Source organism: Podospora bellae-mahoneyi, chromosome 7 (assembly GCF_035222275.1).
Source record: "Podospora bellae-mahoneyi strain CBS 112042 chromosome 7, whole genome shotgun sequence".
NCBI lineage: Eukaryota > Fungi > Ascomycota > Sordariomycetes > Sordariales > Podosporaceae > Podospora > Podospora bellae-mahoneyi.
This window is the reverse complement of record NC_085886.1, coordinates 1,340,911-1,358,022: the sequence shown is the minus strand read 5'-3', so window position 1 is coordinate 1,358,022 and position 17,112 is coordinate 1,340,911. Positions and strand designations below refer to the sequence as shown.

The following is a 17,112-nucleotide window of genomic DNA, read 5'->3' as shown; positions in this document are numbered from 1 at the left end:
GATGGTTGGGTCCAGGTGGTGGTGGTGGTGGTGGAATATATGGGCGACATGGACGCCTGTCTACCTACGTTCCGCCTGGAATGCTGTGTTTGCCCTGTGGTGGTAAGGTAAAGGCTCGTCGATCGGCCCGGGGAAGTCTTTTCCAACACCCAACCCAACCTTCTCTTCCTTCTTGTCTGTTTGTCTCTCCCCATTCCACACCCGTTGGTGAAGAGGGCGCAAACTGGTTTTTTCCAATTCTTTTCGACTTGAGGAAGCTGTGCTTCGATCTTTCTTTCTTTTCTCTTCTGTTTGATCTGTTCTTGCCGTTTGTTGGTAATTTTTTTCGGCTTGAACGGGAAGGAGTGTGGTACAACAATAAGAGCAGGAGCGACCATATCAACACCATAAAGATCGACTCGGGCCTCTTTGGTCTGACCTCATTGACCCAGCCATTTGACCTTCACCGACTTACAGTGCGTCTCTTCTTTCTTTTGCCACTTGCGAGGCACTGCCAGGACTGGAGGCCTTTTGTTGAGAGGTGGCTTTGGGTTTAATTGTTGTTCATCTTCGAGTGCGCGACGGCTGGGGTTTATCTGCTGGATCCTCATCACCACCTCGAATGCATACCAGACACAGGCGGCATAAAGCAACGAGAAGAAAACCACCCCACCATCACGAGACGACCGACGATAAGGAAAAACCTCGAATCGAGTGCTGTGTCCGGCAGGACGGACGGTTGTTCAGCCGCATTGACAGTCGAACTGATCGGATCTACCGCCATTGAAGCAGATCCAGTTTCGGCTTTTTCCTGGGGGGACACACGATCAAACCCACTCACTCACCTTTGCTTGACTTTTTACTTTGGGTCTTCTCGTCCTTCTTGAATCATATCAGCAGCTCACCACACCAAACACAATGTTCAACCACAACAGAATACCGCATCTCCTCCTCACCATCTTATCACTATCCTCATTATCCACCGCCCAAGACGACACCTCCTCAATCACGTCGGCCAGCTTTCTTTCCCTCTCGGACCTCCAACTAATACCCTCGCTCGCCATCCCAATCTCGTGCATCTTGTCCTACAATGCGCCCATACTCAACTGCCGAAAATTCGACATTGCACAAGGGCAATGCACGATTGCCTGCCGGCGGGGTATTCGAGATAAGGAGGACTCGCTGAGGGAGAGATGCTCCGATGTGGCTGTCACCAGGGGGTCGTGGTTGTGGCTGGCGCTGCAGGGCGGGTTGGGTCAGGCGCTGTGTCGGGCGCCGGGGCAAGGTACTGTTGTTACTTCCACTATTCGGCCGACGGCTAGCACGAGCAGCACGATAGTGAAGGAGACGACGGTGACGAGGAGCGAGGCGCAAGGGGATGAGATATTGACGTTTACTACAGTTCGTACTCCTACGAGCTCGAGTGCGGTGGTGGAGACGACGACGACGACAACGACGACGAGCGAGGCTGTTAGAGGGGATGACACCACTACGTCGTTGCCGACGATTATCCCGACTTTTGTGCAGAGTGCTGAGCCTAGTGCTACTAGTAGTGAGGAGGCACCGGCTGAGACGGGGGATGGTGATGAAGAGAATGTTGTGGTGGTTCCGGGAGGGGGAGGAGGAAGCCCGTTTGATACTGTTTTGGCTGTTAATGCTGGGGAGTCTTTGAAGGAGAGGAGCAACTTGGGTTGGGTGATGGGGACGGTGATTGGTATTGGAATGATGTTTTGGAGGTAGTTGATTTTGGGGAGTGAGATACAAAATACCCTCGCTAATTTTATTGTCTTTCTTGGTCATTGAACTTTGTTTTAGTATATGTATTTGTGGGTTGGCGTTGTATGGAGTGAGAGATCAGAAAGGGGGGTTGGTCAGAATGATACACGGGCAGTGTATGATGGAGGGGATACAAAGCTGAAACCCAAATGTCTGTTTGTGATTCTTTAATAAAATGATATCTTGGACCGGTCTGGCTCTGATATTGCCTTTCTGTCAGACTCTTCAGCGTGCGGCTCTGCTTGAATGGCCAATCGCCTGGCAGTCGACAATGTTGTCATGTAAGACAACACTGCCATATTAAACATACCGGGGGCTGGGTAAACCTTGATAGACCGATCTGATAAAATTCAACGGCCCGCGGTACGTCCGGACAGCCGGCCAAATGCATCGTACCATATTACCGGTGGCCAAATTTATATTGGAGACGGTGGCACGCCAAAGCTGTGCCATGTGAAAAGCTACCAAGGCTTTTTTTTACCTGTCACGTGGAAGAGCTGTTTGATACCTGATAACCAAGCAGAGTGAACAATTGCCGCACAAATCCAGATTGCACCGTAAGCAGGCAGAGTGTTGGGCATCGAAATACAGGCCGCCTCCCGTGTTTCGGTTGTGTTTGTCAAGCCTGAGTCCGGCAGGAAGTGGGGGAAAGGGCGGGCTGCTTGGAGGGGGGCAAAGGGCTTCTTTGAAGAAAGCCTGGAAAAATCCACGCACATGGCACACAAACACGCACAATACGAAGAAAAATCAAAAGAACGTGTTCGGTTGCTTTGCCGCCTGCAACTCGGCCCAGAAACAGAAGGCCAGTAGAAGGAGCGGGGCAAGTCAGCAGAGGAAGGCGGGGTTTGAGTTCATGAGATTCGCGGGTGATGAAGTTTAGGTAGCCAAAGATGCGCTTAGCGGGGGGCGATCCACTCCACCACAGACCTTTCCTGCGTGGCCTTGGTTTGCCTGGTGGCCAGTGGGCAGGTGCCTGGAACCTTAATTTTTTGTATGGGGTTCTATAATTTGACCTCTGCCCGCTTGTCGCAAAAATCTTTTTCTTTCTTTCTCCCCCATCGACGAATAAACAACCGCAAGAGGTACGGGCAACTCTCTTCTCTTCATCTGTTACCAGCCAAGCTGCCGGAGCAGGGACTTACTCTTATAACAAAAATATTCACTGTCGCAGGGCAGATCCACTCCCCGCTCAGCCAGCATCCATCATCCCAGGACCCAGCGCCAGGTCAAAAATTTCGCATCTGCTCTTTTGCTGATCCGCCATCAACCAAACCCACTTCACTTCACCTCTTCCACTACCACCACCACGAAGGCCGCTCTCGTCCCCGCGACATCAACGACCACACACATAACCAAGACACGCAGCACAGCGTTGTTTATGTATCAGCACGACAAGGACTCCGTCTCTCGACACTTCCCCCCAAAGCTGCATCCGTTTCGCATAGCGCCGAAACCTTGTAGTCCCAACACTAGTTCCGACGGTTGACTCTCTGCCCATGTTTGAGCATCATCACCAGCATCACCACATGTCCAGTCCTCACCCTACGTCTTACTGACACCGTTAACCCCCAACAAACCCGCGCCAGCACTCGATATCTGCTTGTCTGTCCTTCGCCAGTACGACCTCTCTCGTCACTAGCCCATCAGCTCAGTCTTTTCACCGAAAAAAAAAATCATCAACAGCGCAATCATGGCTGCTCTCGTCAACGTCCGTCGCGATGTCTCCGACAATTTCTATCGCTACAAGATGGAGCGTATTCAGACCAAGATCGAAGGCAAGGGTAACGGCATCAAGACCGTTGTTGTCAACCTGAGCAGCGTTGCTCAGTCTCTGGCCCGCCCCGGCTCTTACCTCATCAAGTACTTCGGTTTCGAGCTGGGTGCCCAGACCAACATTGATCCCGCCGACGACCGCTGGATCATCAACGGTGCTCACGAGGCTAACAAGCTCCAAGAGCTTCTTGATGGCTTCATCTCCAAGTTTGTCCTCTGCAAGAAGTGCAAGAATCCCGAAACGGATGTCCATATCAAGGACGGGCACATCACGCTCGACTGCAAGGCTTGCGGCCAGCGCACCGATGTCGATTTGCGCCTCAAGTTGAGCGGTTTCATTCTCAAGAATGTGCCCAAGAAGACCAAGAAGGACAAGGCCGAGCGCAAGGCTGCCCGCAAGGCCAAGCAGAACGGTGGCAAGGACAACGGTTCCGGAGAGGAGAACGGCTCTGACCAGCCCTCCCCCAACGGGGACATAGACATTGCTAGTGACGATGATGCTTTGACTCGCAAGATCAAGAAGGAGGCTCAGAACCTTGACAGCAAGCCTGTTGCCGACAAGGAGGTTGAGTGGGCCGTTGACATGAGCGAGGAAGCTGTCAAGGCTCGCCAGCAGGTCCTCCCTGACGAGTTCAAGGCGAAGCTCGTGCTGAACGGTGAAGACGAGGACGAGGACGGAGAGGGTGGCAACACCGTCTACGACCAGCTGGCCGACTGGATCCAGGCTGAGGCCAACGCCAAGGGCGGTGTCGACAACGTGGATGATGTCGAGATCTACCTCAAGGCCAAGGAGCTCGGCATCGAGGCCAAGCATCGCACCCTCATTGTGTTGGTCATGACACTTTTCAACGAGAACATCTTCTCTCAGATTCCCAAGCGCCAAGGCATGCTCAAGACTGTATGTGTATTGTTTACATGGTATTCATTTGGAAGAATGCTAACCTGATATAGATGATCACTTCTGAGCGCCATGAGAAGGCTCTCCTCGGTGGCACCGAGAAGCTTTTGGCCGAGCTCGGCAAGGAGCACTATGACAAAATTGTCAAGATCCTTCAACTCTACTACCACTTTGATCTCGCCTCTGAGGACTTTTTGAAGAAGTGGGGTGCCAAGTCTTCCAAGAGGTATGTCGATGGCTCTACCTCCAAGAAGATCCGCAAGGCTGCCGAGCCTTTTATGACGTGGCTTGAGGAGGCCGAGTCGGAGGAGGACTCTGACGAGGAGTAAGGGGCTGTGGTGCAGCGTTTTAGCTCTCTTTGAGTGTGCTGTTATGGGAGAATAGGTTGAGCGCGGATCTTTATGGTGTTGGTTTTTGCCGGGGACGCTTTTTTTGAGGATGGTCTACAGAAAAGGACTTGCTAGTATGGCTTTCAGATTGGCACTTGGAGTAGGTAGTTATACATGCCTTTCTTTTATATTATGATATGTGTGAATAGTGATGTATGGATAGTGATGTGCTGGTACTGTCTTGATCAACCCTGGTAGCACATAGCTTACCCCTGACCCAAACATTGGGGGAATGCCGAGGCTATGATCAAGCAGGCTACCTTGGTCTGGTGAACATACTGCATCTGTGAATGCACTTGTCCCACCTTCTGTGAGCACAAGTGGTTGCTCATCCTGTTTATTCTTGTTTGAATTGTCTCGCTTCGCTATAGGTCTAGTCAATGGGTATCATTTTCTGTCCTGTTTCTCCCTTTCTTTTATTTAACCCCTTTCCCCTCCAGCACCCCCATCCCAATCCCCTTCTGTCGTCCCCTCACCACCGCCTCCAGCGCCCTCCCCACCCCAGCCAAATCCCCCAGCATGGTGATATGCCCCCTATCCGTGCAGACCCTTCCCCCCTTGACAACCTCATATCCCTCGGGCAACATCGCCTCCTTTGCCAGCACCACCCCATCCCCAGACCTGAACATGAGATCATCGTACGCATCAGCGTGCGCGATGCCCTCCCGGCCAGAAACCCGACAGCCGTACGTGGTGGGTATGTCCTTTGCATAGATGACTGCCAAAGGAGGGTAAGCATTACTCTGTTGGTGAGCCTTGTTGTGTGCGAGCTCCGCACGAAACTGCTTGATCTCCGCCAGCGTCCTCGCCAAATACGCCAGGTTCTTCGCCTTGTCGCTCTGACAGTTGCTGTCAACTGGATTGTTATCGCCCCCAGACGACCCCATCTGCGGCGCCAAACTCCTATCCTTCCCCGCCAGCGCAACACCACTGTCCCGCTTCGTCTGCGTATTACTCCTGCTCCTCAAGGGCTGAAAACTCCCCAACGAATCTGACAAGTTCAACAACGAGCTAAAAGTTCCATTGCTCCCCTTCCCCACCGCCGGCAGCGCAGCTTCGGAAACTGACGGGCAAAGCCGGTATTGAACCCAGTCGTTCACGTCGTAGAAGTCAACCCTGTGCTCCTTCCCAGTCTCCTTATCCACAAAACAAAACCCATCCTCGGGCAAAAAAACAAACGTTGTCCTCAGGGAAAAGTTTACGTGCGCCGTGAGGATCTTTTCGTTGAGCAGCACCGCGTCCCCGTTGCGGAGGGGCCCGAGGATGTTTATACACCGTTGCGGGACGCCGACATAGACGACGCCACGGAAGAGAGAAGGGGAGGAGTTGACCGCGTGACGGGTGATGATCCCGCCCAGGCTGTGCGATATCACCCACGCCCCCCTCTCCGACGGTGGAGTCCCGGCCCGGTTGGAGGGGAGACCCTCCAGGAACTTGACCAGTCGTTTGGAGAGCAAATGTGGACTCAACCGCCAGTCGTAGCCATAATCATGAACTCTCAACCTTCCGCTTCGCGCGTTTTTGCATTCTCTCAAGCGCTTAAAGAGTCGTTTAGAGATGTCCACTGGGCCGATATTCTTCAGCATCCCATCTGCATAAATCGACTTCTCCATGTCCAGCTCATCTTGGGGTTCGAGGCCGACTTCGAGCTTGACTTTTCGGATGTTGAGCTGGACTTTGACTGGTACCCATAGCCGGCGGTGGGGCGCTTTGGCAGAGCGGAGGATCGAGCCCCTGTACCCGCCCATGATGACGATGTCGCCTGTTAGGGTTTCCAGAACTTTGTCCAAGGGATCCTGCGGGGCGGTGGTGGTGGTTGACAAAGAGCCGGAGCGGTGAGGGGTGGAAGAGGAGATTGGCTCCGTGGCTGACTTCTTAACAAGGGGCGTGTTCAACAAATTGGGCATCTGAGGCATTTTGAACGAAGGCCCTTCAAAGCTGTCGAGGATGGCCTTCATCCGAACGTTGACTTGCTCGCGGACGTGGGCGAAGCGGGTGTCGTCGCCTAGGGAGGAGACTCGAGACAGAGTGTGATAAAGCAGTGAGTCGTCCGAGGTTGTTCGTCTTAGAGACGAGGTCCTGGGGGTGCCAGATCTTTGGGAGCTACTGTCGGGAATCCCACCAGTCTGCGGTGTTTTCGGCGTCCGCTCGTCCTTCTGAGGTGAGGTATTATTGCTGGAGCTGTGAGACGAAAAGAAGGGCGGTGTGGGGATGCTAGGCATGAACCCAGACGGAATCGATATCGAAGGGAGAGCCTTGGAGAGTCTCTTCAGCATAGCATTCTCGCTAACTGAAGATGCGCGTTTGTGTCGTGATGACTGGCTCCTAATGGCCATAGACATGGAGGACCACCTCCCCGGCTCGGTGATGTGAAACTGCTTGGGGCCTGCCTGCCATGGTGTTGGCATACGCTCAATAGGGGGTTGTTGTTGAGGAGGAGCCTGAGAACTTGCTGGTTCCGCAGCTCCTGCCATCCGAGCCATTGGCTCGGACGAATGACTTGGAGGTGGTGGTGGTAGTTTGTCATGGCTCGAAGTCCCATCCAGCGAAGCCATCCCCGGCCTCTGGTCGTCCTCGATCCTCTCAAAAATGCCACCCCCCGACATCCGGTCAAAAGCCGCCATCCTCTCCGCAGCGGGGGTCTTTGGCGACGTAAAAAGCGTGGCAAGTGGGCTGATAGCCGGCTGCATGAGTGATTGGGCGTCGGCCTGATCATCTTCAAAGTCGTCATCGTCCTCCGCGCCATCCGAAGAAGAAGAAGCGGGTCCTCCATTCTCTTCATGCGCCGGTGGTGGCGGGAATTCCGTCACGACTGGCGGAAGAGTCATCCGAGCCATATCTGTCTCCAAAGATGCCGAAGCCGGTGGTGCTGCTGCCATGGCAGTCATTGTGTGAGTGAAAATGTGGTGGGAGATGCCTCAGCATAAGAGGGGACTTCAAGCTCGACATCAACAAGGCTGAGTGCGCCTTTTGCTTGGCAGGGGGCTGTTAGTCCAGGTTGGGATAAAAATAAACAATGGGAACTATTGGATAGAAGCTGGTGCCTATCGATGAGAGATGGGGATGAACTGCCAATGTCAGAGACAAATCAATCCAGGAGAGGAAAAGAGGTGAGCAAAAAAAAAGTGTCGAGGTTTATGATGGAAGAAAAGAGAGAAAAGGAAAAAGCCGTCCCCTACAGTATCCAGTTTCGAAGACAGTGTTATTTAGGGTTGAGTGATATGGTAAGCTGAGAGGCTGAATGCGGCTAGGTAAATGGCTCGGATTGAAAGGATCAGATCGATCCCCGTGGTTCTGGCCGGGCCATTGGGTCTTTGTCTCGATTTCTGGAACATTGCAGCAGCAGCAACCATGGGTTCCATGAGCGGAAGCGAACATTCAAATGTGTTTCCTCCCCAGTCCCCATAATCGCGGCGGTGCAAAAAACCCAATCAGGCAGGACCCCGTTGTCTGATACTACCCGTATTTTTGATGCCTAACACTTGACAACTTCTTTCCTTTTTGCCCATCATTTCGTCAGTGCTATTTTCAGAATCTTTTGATTGATGAATGCTTCTTTCCCCCTTCGTCCGAGTTGTGCTGTTGCTTCTTTGCAATTTGACGTCATGGCGCTAACCCCCCCCGCCCGCGCTGGGACTCTGCCGGACCCGCGCCTCCTCCGAGCCCGGTGTAAGGCCGCACGGCACTAACCCCGGAGTGTTTTGTTGGTCTCAAGTAGTGTAGTATCAATCAAAAAGGCCAGGCATATTGTCATTGACCGCATTTCCTTAGGTGGTGATAGCAGGCAGATTCCGATGCCAATAGCGTCGAGGCTGAGCCAGCAATCGCCGATGATACCTCCAGTCAAAGTTCCACGACGGCCCTGTCGTGTCGTAAGCCTGCAGATGTGATCAACCAGGAAGGAATTGGTGGTGGGGGTTGGAAAGTCATGCGAGAATACGCGGAGCCTTGCCTTGGCCCCAGTGGCACATCGTGAGACAAAGGGATCAATACCAAGCCTCATTTTTCAGAAGATTAAGCAATTCATCGTGGAGCCTCAATGCCGTTGCATTGCAAATGGAACATTTCAACGGTCAAGTGCCCGGGTTTCGAAGAGATTGAAGCTTGGGTGGGGGAGCTGAGCAAAGCATGTGATGGTCTGGCCAAAGCTCTGTGCCGTGAACAACCAAACACAGAATACGTGGGGAAAAGGAAGGGTTCAAAGAAAGCTCAACGAGCTTCAATTTTGAAGCTCCTACCTGTGACCCTTCAGAGACGTCGTTTGCCTGCCAATTGCATCCAGCTTGAAACAGCGAGACAAAATGAGATACCACTCATTCACGTGACCCAGCCTAGCTCCCCACTTTTCTTCTCCCGCAGCCTCCCCCCAGCTTGGCGGGTGCCAAGCCAGCCGCCCAGCAGCCAGCATCCAGAACGTCAATTGACGATTGAGCGTGTCTTGTCGCCGACGACAACCTTCAAACCTCGCACCACCACCCCATTTTTCCCCAGTTGTAGCAGCCGGCGCAAGCCACTAAACACGTTTCAGAATGGCCGGCCTCCAGCATCACAGTTTGTTCTCCCCAGTGTGACCCTCCCGAGGAGTGCGAATGAAAGGCTAACTGGAGCTCTGAACAGAGGTCGCCATGGACCCAGCGTTTGTCCGGTTGAACAGTACGTGGTCTTGTTTCTGTTGATTATGCTTGTTGGAAGATCTGGATGTGATAGACGGCCGTGGACCGCCTGCTTCGCCAGCCCCATATTCGAGACCGAGACCCGACCGTGAAACGAGAGACCGACAGCAGGAACGAACGATTTGTGGACAAAAGACTGGAGATGCGAAAAGACAACCCGAAGCTCCCGGATCTGAGGAACAATGCCGAAAAATTGAGCGGAAGACAGTGTCGATCAGAGTGAGGCGAGGCGGTCATGCGAAACGAACAACGTCTACAACTAGAGAGATATTGTTCGATATTTAGACACACAAGAAGGGGAACTACGGCCCTACACCCCCCCAAAACGAAGCAAACAACGGATTCAGCGAGCAGCGATCATGTTCGGGATCATGGGATGTGGGAAAAACAGTATCAAAACATGTTCTAACACCTCCCACACAGACATGCAAATCAATCGCTACAAGTACTTCCGCTGGACCCCCCGAACCGGCTTCCTCACCACCCTCTACGTCTTTGTCATCCCCGGAATCGTGGGTTACATCGGCTGGAAGTGGGATGTTAGTTTCCCCCTCTTTCACTTACTTTCATACGAACCTAACATCATTTCTTCCGTCAGGGCGCCTGGGACCTCCGAGCAAAGCGCAGGGGAGATCTCATCGCCGAGCGCTAAACGTGGGAGGCCAGCGGAGGGGAAGTGTACATTTCTCGATGAGAAGGGGGCGTCAGAGACAGACACAAAGCAAGCTATCGGGGGGGGTTATACAAAAGAACCATTTCTAGGGTGCAAGATCAGAATGATGTGCTTTGCTTTGGTGACTGTGGATATGTTATCATTGCCTGAGGCAGACAAATCCCGTATATATAAAAGTTTACCACTTCCACAGTGAAGCGTGTCTCTCGCTGCATCACAGACCCACACATGCCGTCGTTATTCAAGGCAGCTAATAGTGATAGCAAGGGCTGGTGGCGCCAAAAAATACGCACTGGACAAAAATAACTGTCACCGCAAAGTAACTGGATGCAGATAACATGGGATTTCGTCCAGGGTGTGAAACCAGTGGTTTAGAAATGGCCAATACTTGCTGCGTGAAAGTAGGTAGGTGTGACGTTGCGAGAGTCTCACACCTGGTCGACGTCAGCCTTGTGCCAGGCCTTCAGAATAATCAATAGGCCTCTGGAAGATAGTTCATAGACATTCAGAGACAATTTATAGGGCCCTGGGCTACACACAGTGCGCTAGAAAAACACACTCCTCATTTTCCCCCAGTATCTAATCTATCGTAATCTTAAAAATACAATATAATCTCTGCCGGTGCTCTATGGTGATCTTCGTCGCTCTATGATTGATTTACGCTGCTGTGTAGTGATGCGGTGGTTTCTAACACAGAATTTGATACCGCAACAGAGGCCCTTTATCAATCAGGCTATTTCTTCTTCTGGAAACGGTCATATTCATAGGGCTTCCAACTCTCCGGTGTCTTGGGATCCCCCTTTTCTTTTTCCTTGCCTTTATCTCTCGATCTGGCTGTATTGTTGGAAGATCCTTCGCCTTTCTTGGGACCAGCCCTGCTGGCTTTAGTACCAGATCCATTCGAAGGAAAACACGCGGCTAGACGCCTTGTGATCTCCAATACGCCATCCAGGGCTCGCTCCGGATTGTTTTGCAATTGACGTTTCAAGGCCTCCCACTCCCGATCAACTTCCGAATCTATCAACTCATCAACAGAACCCCCTACACCATTCTTCTGACCGTGGACTCCACCCCCCGAGGCATCTTCTCGGGATTCAAACTCCTAATTAGCTCGGCGATCATTGTCCCGCGTTCTTGAAGTAGGTCCCCTTGACGTACCCTTGGAGACACGGGTGTTGCCGCGGCGCGGCGGACGGGGATCCTCATCCTCGTCTTCACGCCCTTTTCCCTTTCCATTTGCCGTCCGGTCACCCCCTACTACGATACCCTTTCCAGGCTGATCACACCCTAGCCTGCTGATCTTATACGGCAGCGCAGGTGGTACAATGAGTTCCTCTTCGTCGCTGGGTAGTGGCGGAAAGATGGTACAGACAATGTAAGCGCCATCCAGCCATCGGAGCTTTGGCTTGGGGCTCGCTGGGTCATTCTCGTCTCGTGCGGGTAAATCGATGCCTGGGTAACCTCGACCGATAACGTAACTGCCGTAAGGTGACGGAAGGTATTTTGGCTTTGTGCTGTAAATTGACCGGTCCATAGTGCGGAAGCAGAGCCGGGTGCCGACGGAAAGAGAAGGGAAGATTTTTCTCGAGTTCTTCTCCATGATATCAGCCAGGTCTTTGACTGTGCTGTCGAGAGTACAATGTTAGCTGAGCTGACTGGCAAGCCTAATAAGGCCAGAGTTGGACGACGTCATACCATGTCATTGGGATATCAAGCTCAACATGGGCAGGCAAGGGGTCCTGGATAAATTCTTCTGGCCTATCACACAGGTACAGTTAGCTTTGCTGACCGGTATCAAGCACAATACACAGTCTTGAGATGACATACTCATGGGGAACATTGATGCGGTAGAAAAGTTTCACTCTGGAGTGGATTGGTTTCTGGGCTCCATTTGATGAAGACATGATAAGATGGCTGCCAATGATGGCTTACAGAGCTCCTTGTTCGCGGGGCACGAGTAGCAAGATGATTTGGGCAAGTTTAGAAATTTTATGGGAGAGAAAACAAGACTTGTCATGATTTTGAGGACTTCGGAAAGCGTATTTTAAGTTACACGCCCCAGGGCAATGGCTTCCCTAGTGGTGGAAGGCGCCTTCTAAGATAAGCTTTCACTCTCCTCCACTCCAGCCTGAATGTTCGACCCGGCTGCCCCGGTTCGCGGGCCACCTTGGGAAACAGAGACTGAGGATATCATCCACAACCAGCCCAGGGGGCGTGAAGTTCTTGTCACAAGCAGGGTGTGTCCGTGTTGAGTACCTCAGTACCTGCCTTGCCTGCCGGTGCCGATCCGTCAACAAAGTGGGTCCAGATCGTGGCGCAGCACTCTTCCCGCATCACGCTAGTGCAACGACATTGGGGCCGACCTTATTTAGCGGAGCACTCCCCGAACACTTGCAGCTCCCGGAACCTCATCTCGCCATTTCCAACCTCACCTCTTGTTTTGGCTGTGTGACACACCCTTTCTAGCCTTTTCCCCGGCTTCCAACGGTTCGCTAGACCCTGGTATCCGACCCCCAGGAGACACCACAAGGCTTCCACCCATCACCAACACCCTACATCAACACACCACCCACCACCCACCATGGACTTTGCCTCTCTCATGGCTAAGGAGATAGCCAAGAAAGAACCAGAAAAGGAAAAACCCCAAAAGTACATCTCCCGCCGTGAAGCCGAAGCCCAACGCCAAGCAGCCTACCTAGCCGAGCAAAAGGCCCTCGAAGAACAACGAGCCGCCAGAGCAGCCGCCAAACGCAAGCGCGAGGAGGAAGCCGCCGAGGAAGCCAAAGCCCGCGAGGAGAAACGCCAGAAACTCGCCGAGGAATCCCGGCTCCGCAGAGAAGCCAAAGAAGCCGAAGAGGAACGAGCCCGACGGAAACGTCTAGGCCTACCAGAACTCCCCCCCAAGACCGACGACGACTCCTCCGCCACCCCCAAACCCGACTCTGACGCCTCTTCCGATGACGAACAAGACCACACCGACATCCCCGATGATGAACTCAAATCCAAACTCCGAGAGCTAGGCCAGCCGGCGATATTGTTCGGAGAGTCCCACGTTTCAAGGTTACGTCGCTACAGAAAGGTTACCAGACCAAAGTCTCTTTCTGCAGGTCCAATCGCTACCAAACTCCTCCCTGTCGAGGAAAAAGACATGAAAGTACCGGACAAGATCCCTCCAGCTACCGACAGGAAGGCAAGGAAGTACCTCTACCGCCAGTTGGCCTCTTACTTCAACATGATCCTCCGCGAGTGGGAAGCCGCGCTCGCAAGAGAAGACAACGCCGACACCACTGCCGGCCAGCAAGCAATCAACGCCATGGTGTCATCCAAGGAAAATATGGCGCCGTTATTCCGGCTTTTCGAAAAGGGGGGCCTAGACGAGAGTATCCTAGAAGCCATCGTGGAGATTGTCAAGGCCGCCCAGGAAAAGAGATACGTCGATGCCAATGATGGGTATCTACGGCTGAGCATCGGAAAGGCCGCCTGGCCGATTGGTGTCACCATGGTTGGTATCCACGAACGTAGCGCAAGAGAAAAGCTCCATAACGGAGAGAGGGGGCATATCATGGGGAGCGAGGTGACGAGAAAGTATTTGCAGAGCATCAAGCGGTGCTTGACGTTTGCGCAGGTGAGGTGGCCGCCCGAGGATATTAGGCAGTTGATGGGGTAGACAGAAAGAAAACGGGACAATGTGGGAAGTTGGGAAATGCTGTAGAACAAATGATACCCCAACATAGACATGGAACAACTAGAAACCTCAGTTTTGGAGAAACTAATCAGCAAGGACAAATTAAAAGATGATCTCAGTTCGATTCCGGGATTAAGCCTTCGTGCTGTACTCGTGGATTCTCAATGTCTCATAACTACTATGCTTATTCCCATACTCCTTTTCCCTTTACCCGGTATACGCAAACGGGCAATGCCAAAAACCAAAACTCAAAAATCAATGCTATCCCGTTTCGTTTCATATCATAATAATCCCTAACCCTGACTTGTCTGTCTCAACCCATCACAATCTCCTGATCCCCAAAAGAAATATCACCACCAAGCGGGAGATGCAACCCCTGCTTCTTGGTCGGCATCAGCTCTAAATCCGCAGCCGCAATCGCCATCCTTCTCAACCGCTCAATAGCCTGCTTCTCGTAATTCTCGGCAGAAACCAATGCCGAAGCCTGCATTTGAGCTCTCGGGTCAATCTTGACTGTGTTGACGAGCTGTTTTTCATCATTAGCACACCGTATGACCATCCAAAAAAAAAGGCAGTAAAGCTTACCCTCTCAATCCCATCAATCCTCGCCTCCAAGACCCCCTCCTCAATCATCACCGCCAGCTCCTCCTCAATCGGCCTCTCCGGACTCCCAAACGCCTTCTCCAGCGTGTCCAAACTCACGCACGAAAATGGAATCAGATACTGCACCACACACTTGCTCCTGATCTTGGCATAAATCTTGCTGACGTGCTTCTGGAGGTAGATGTCCAGCAGATAATCCGTCCTGTACCCCTCCAAAATCTCAATGCAAGCCGAATACCTCCCATTAACAAACATCGTCACCGCCCGTCTGATGTGCGGCTCCGGTTCCAGAAACACTCTGAAATTCTGGTTCTCCAACACCATACTCTGGAGCTGCTTGCGGTCCATTGTCGCTAGCGCAAGCAAACCGCCATAGACGGCAATGTCGTTACGGCTGGCGAGTTCATTGTAGGCTTTTGGCGGGACGTTTGGGTCGGCGTCGAGAAAGGAGAGGGCCGCTTCCCAGTATTTTTCTTGGCCGAGGAGGGCGATGCCAGAAGCTGCGCGGATGAACGGTTGGGCGTTGCGCTCTTCTTCGGGGTACTGCCCCCCGAGCGTCATCTTCACGAGATGGGGCGCGACCATGCTCCACTCTCTTCTTTGGATGGCCACGCGGACGAGGTGCTTGCCGACGTCGATGACGTGCTTCGCCGTGGAGACGTCGGGGCGCATTTTGGAGTAGTGCTCAGAGGCCGCATTGAGGTCGCCGATTGCTTCGTAATGTTTGGCTAGGTCTTCGTTGCCCATCTTTTGTTTGGCATGCGGTTAGAATGGTTTGCGTGAAAGAAGGGTTGGTGATGCTTACCCGGATGCTCTCTTTGACAAGGTTGTTCTTATATCCCTTTAGCTCGGTGAGCAGCCGTTGGGTCTCTTCATGGTTGGCGACGTCCTGCCTGTCTACCCATTTCTTATCAAAGACGGCATCGGGGTCATTGGGAGCAGCTACGCGAAGGTATTCAAAAACGTCTCTGTATCGCTGGGTGTCGCGGCCACGCTTGGCTTCGGCGAGGGCGGCCCTGAGAGCTTCGACGCAGAGCTTTACTGAGCTACGGCCGATGAGAAGGAGACGGTCGAATCTGGTACGGCCGCGGTAGTTTTGGATATAGAGATCGAGATCAAATTTGGGGGAATCTAGTACATACTAATTAGTTACCGTTGTTGATCGTAATGGTGATATTGCAATAGGAGATGGATCGCGGGGTTCGGTCGTTGAAGAGGAGCACACTTACCCTGAACGACAACACCGCCCTGGATGTCCATCTGGGTGAAGAACTCCAGCAGAGGGTCGGCCATCTTTGAGGCTGGTTTTGTGAATGGAGTCGAGAACGCAAGGCTGAGAAGATGTTGCGATACCTGGGCCTGGTTGATGTCGATGGTTTAGGCAAGGCTGGACGAGAGATAAGTTGATGGATGGCCAGCTAGCTGCAGCCTGGCGATAAGATGGAGCTCTCGTTGGCGGATGGTGGGGTAGGCACGGTATGGTGGGGAACCGGCGCGGGGCACAGGTACGGATTACGGAACACCGGAGACACCGTCCCTGGCCCTGCGTCCTTTGCTCACCTTGAACCTTCAGTCGCTTGATGCCCACCCAGAGCCGCCATATCTACAAAAAGTCAGTTTTGTCATGTGAATACCTCTCTCAAGGATATCGTTGTTACGGCTCATTTTGAAGCTCATGTCAACACAGCATCTCCAAATCCCGCGATTAGTTACACCCCTTTTCGGTACTCCATTTTATTCCGTGTTGAATGATACGCTTCTCGATTCAGTTTGTAAAAACGGTCGACTTTTGCCAAGGCAAATAATGCATAGACATACTCCGGTTTGGGGCCGTCCTCAGACTCATCGATTAGCCGACTATACGCACCTCCTCCCTGTTGGGATTCATCGTACGCTACAAACTTCACCGCAAGCTTTCAAAAGTTCTCAGAACGGTATGTAGCTCACCGAGTCATCGGTTGGTTGTCGTGCAATTGGTTCGGCGATAGCCGAGTGGACCTTGGCGACTTTAAACAACCTGGAATCTCGCAACTGCTGTGGATTACCGTCACGTTAAGATCTGTTAGAGGCTCGTTTTGTTGACGAGACACCACTCAGCCCATGGTGGAAGCACAAGCAAATGGATGCGACAGACGGGTGGCCTTGATATGCAGATGAGATTCGCAACTTTTCCATCGTGATTTTGCCAGGTTAGGCTCACTCAGACAGGGTATAACAGTCTAGGCAGCCAGGATCACGGATATCTCGGAACATTTTGGATGGTTCCGCCCCAAAAGACGGCACGATTCCCGCAAGGCTGACAGGCCGCCTTGCTGGGCTTGCAAGGGCAAGCAGCACTGCAGAGAGGCACATGACCACAACCCACCAGAACGTCCATGCGTTCCCCTTCTCTCTCTTCGGACTGCCTCGGGATGTGGGCGCTAGATGCTTGGGATACGGGGATACGGGGATACGGTGCAATAAGTGGAATTGTTGAGAGACTCCATCGCTATCAGTTTGGTACTATTACAACCATCGAAGTGTCTAACCGCAAGACGGAAAAAGTAAGCGAATCGGGGTGTTGTTTGCAAGAGAACCATCCTGCACCGAAAAGTTTTATACAGCAGGTGGTTTTGGGCGTCGACTGCTGTCGTTTATCTCTACTCTACAATTCCGCAACCGAA

The 17,112-nt window shown here is 52.5% G+C and overlaps 7 protein-coding genes across 7 annotated transcripts; 4 read left to right on the top strand and 3 right to left on the bottom strand.

Annotated features, from left to right (window-relative positions):
• Positions 1-897: 897 nt before the first annotated feature.
• On the top strand, positions 898-1,719 carry QC761_705935 (uncharacterized protein; the record flags this gene model as incomplete). Its single annotated transcript, XM_062882155.1, has 1 exon — positions 898-1,719. One exon carries the CDS (start codon positions 898-900, stop codon positions 1,717-1,719), a length of 822 nt encoding a protein of 273 aa, XP_062728161.1.
• Positions 1,720-2,600: 881 nt separating this feature from the next.
• TIF5 (eukaryotic translation initiation factor 5) lies at positions 2,601-5,028 on the top strand. Its single transcript, XM_062882154.1, has 2 exons — positions 2,601-4,426; positions 4,480-5,028. The coding sequence occupies exons 1-2, from the start codon at positions 3,446-3,448 to the stop codon at positions 4,753-4,755; spliced, it is 1,257 nt and encodes a 418-aa protein (XP_062728160.1). The 5' UTR covers positions 2,601-3,445; the 3' UTR covers positions 4,756-5,028.
• Positions 5,029-5,231: 203 nt separating this feature from the next.
• QC761_705920 (uncharacterized protein) lies at positions 5,232-7,703 on the bottom strand (the record flags this gene model as incomplete). Its single annotated transcript, XM_062882153.1, has 1 exon — positions 5,232-7,703. The coding sequence occupies one exon, from the start codon at positions 7,701-7,703 to the stop codon at positions 5,232-5,234; it is 2,472 nt and encodes an 823-aa protein (XP_062728159.1).
• On the top strand, positions 7,389-10,385 carry QC761_705900 (uncharacterized protein). The gene is made up of 5 exons (XM_062882152.1): positions 7,389-8,529; positions 8,587-9,366; positions 9,433-9,468; positions 9,912-10,027; positions 10,087-10,385. The coding sequence occupies exons 2-5, from the start codon at positions 9,345-9,347 to the stop codon at positions 10,138-10,140; spliced, it is 228 nt and encodes a 75-aa protein (XP_062728158.1). The 5' UTR covers positions 7,389-8,529; positions 8,587-9,344; the 3' UTR covers positions 10,141-10,385.
• A 336-nt stretch (positions 10,386-10,721) lies between these two features.
• QC761_705890 (uncharacterized protein) lies at positions 10,722-13,334 on the bottom strand. Its single transcript, XM_062882151.1, has 3 exons — positions 11,989-13,334; positions 11,857-11,919; positions 10,722-11,786 (listed from the first exon to the last, which is right to left on the bottom strand). The coding sequence occupies exons 1-3, from the start codon at positions 12,063-12,065 to the stop codon at positions 11,264-11,266; spliced, it is 663 nt and encodes a 220-aa protein (XP_062728157.1). The 5' UTR covers positions 12,066-13,334; the 3' UTR covers positions 10,722-11,263.
• QC761_705880 (uncharacterized protein) lies at positions 12,743-13,828 on the top strand (the record flags this gene model as incomplete). Its single annotated transcript, XM_062882150.1, has 1 exon — positions 12,743-13,828. The coding sequence occupies one exon, from the start codon at positions 12,743-12,745 to the stop codon at positions 13,826-13,828; it is 1,086 nt and encodes a 361-aa protein (XP_062728156.1).
• Positions 13,829-13,934: 106 nt separating this feature from the next.
• On the bottom strand, positions 13,935-16,935 carry QC761_705870 (uncharacterized protein). Its single transcript, XM_062882149.1, has 4 exons — positions 15,679-16,935; positions 15,255-15,580; positions 14,432-15,196; positions 13,935-14,372 (listed from the first exon to the last, which is right to left on the bottom strand). The coding sequence occupies exons 1-4, from the start codon at positions 15,740-15,742 to the stop codon at positions 14,160-14,162; spliced, it is 1,368 nt and encodes a 455-aa protein (XP_062728155.1). The 5' UTR covers positions 15,743-16,935; the 3' UTR covers positions 13,935-14,159.
• Positions 16,936-17,112: the final 177 nt, after the last annotated feature.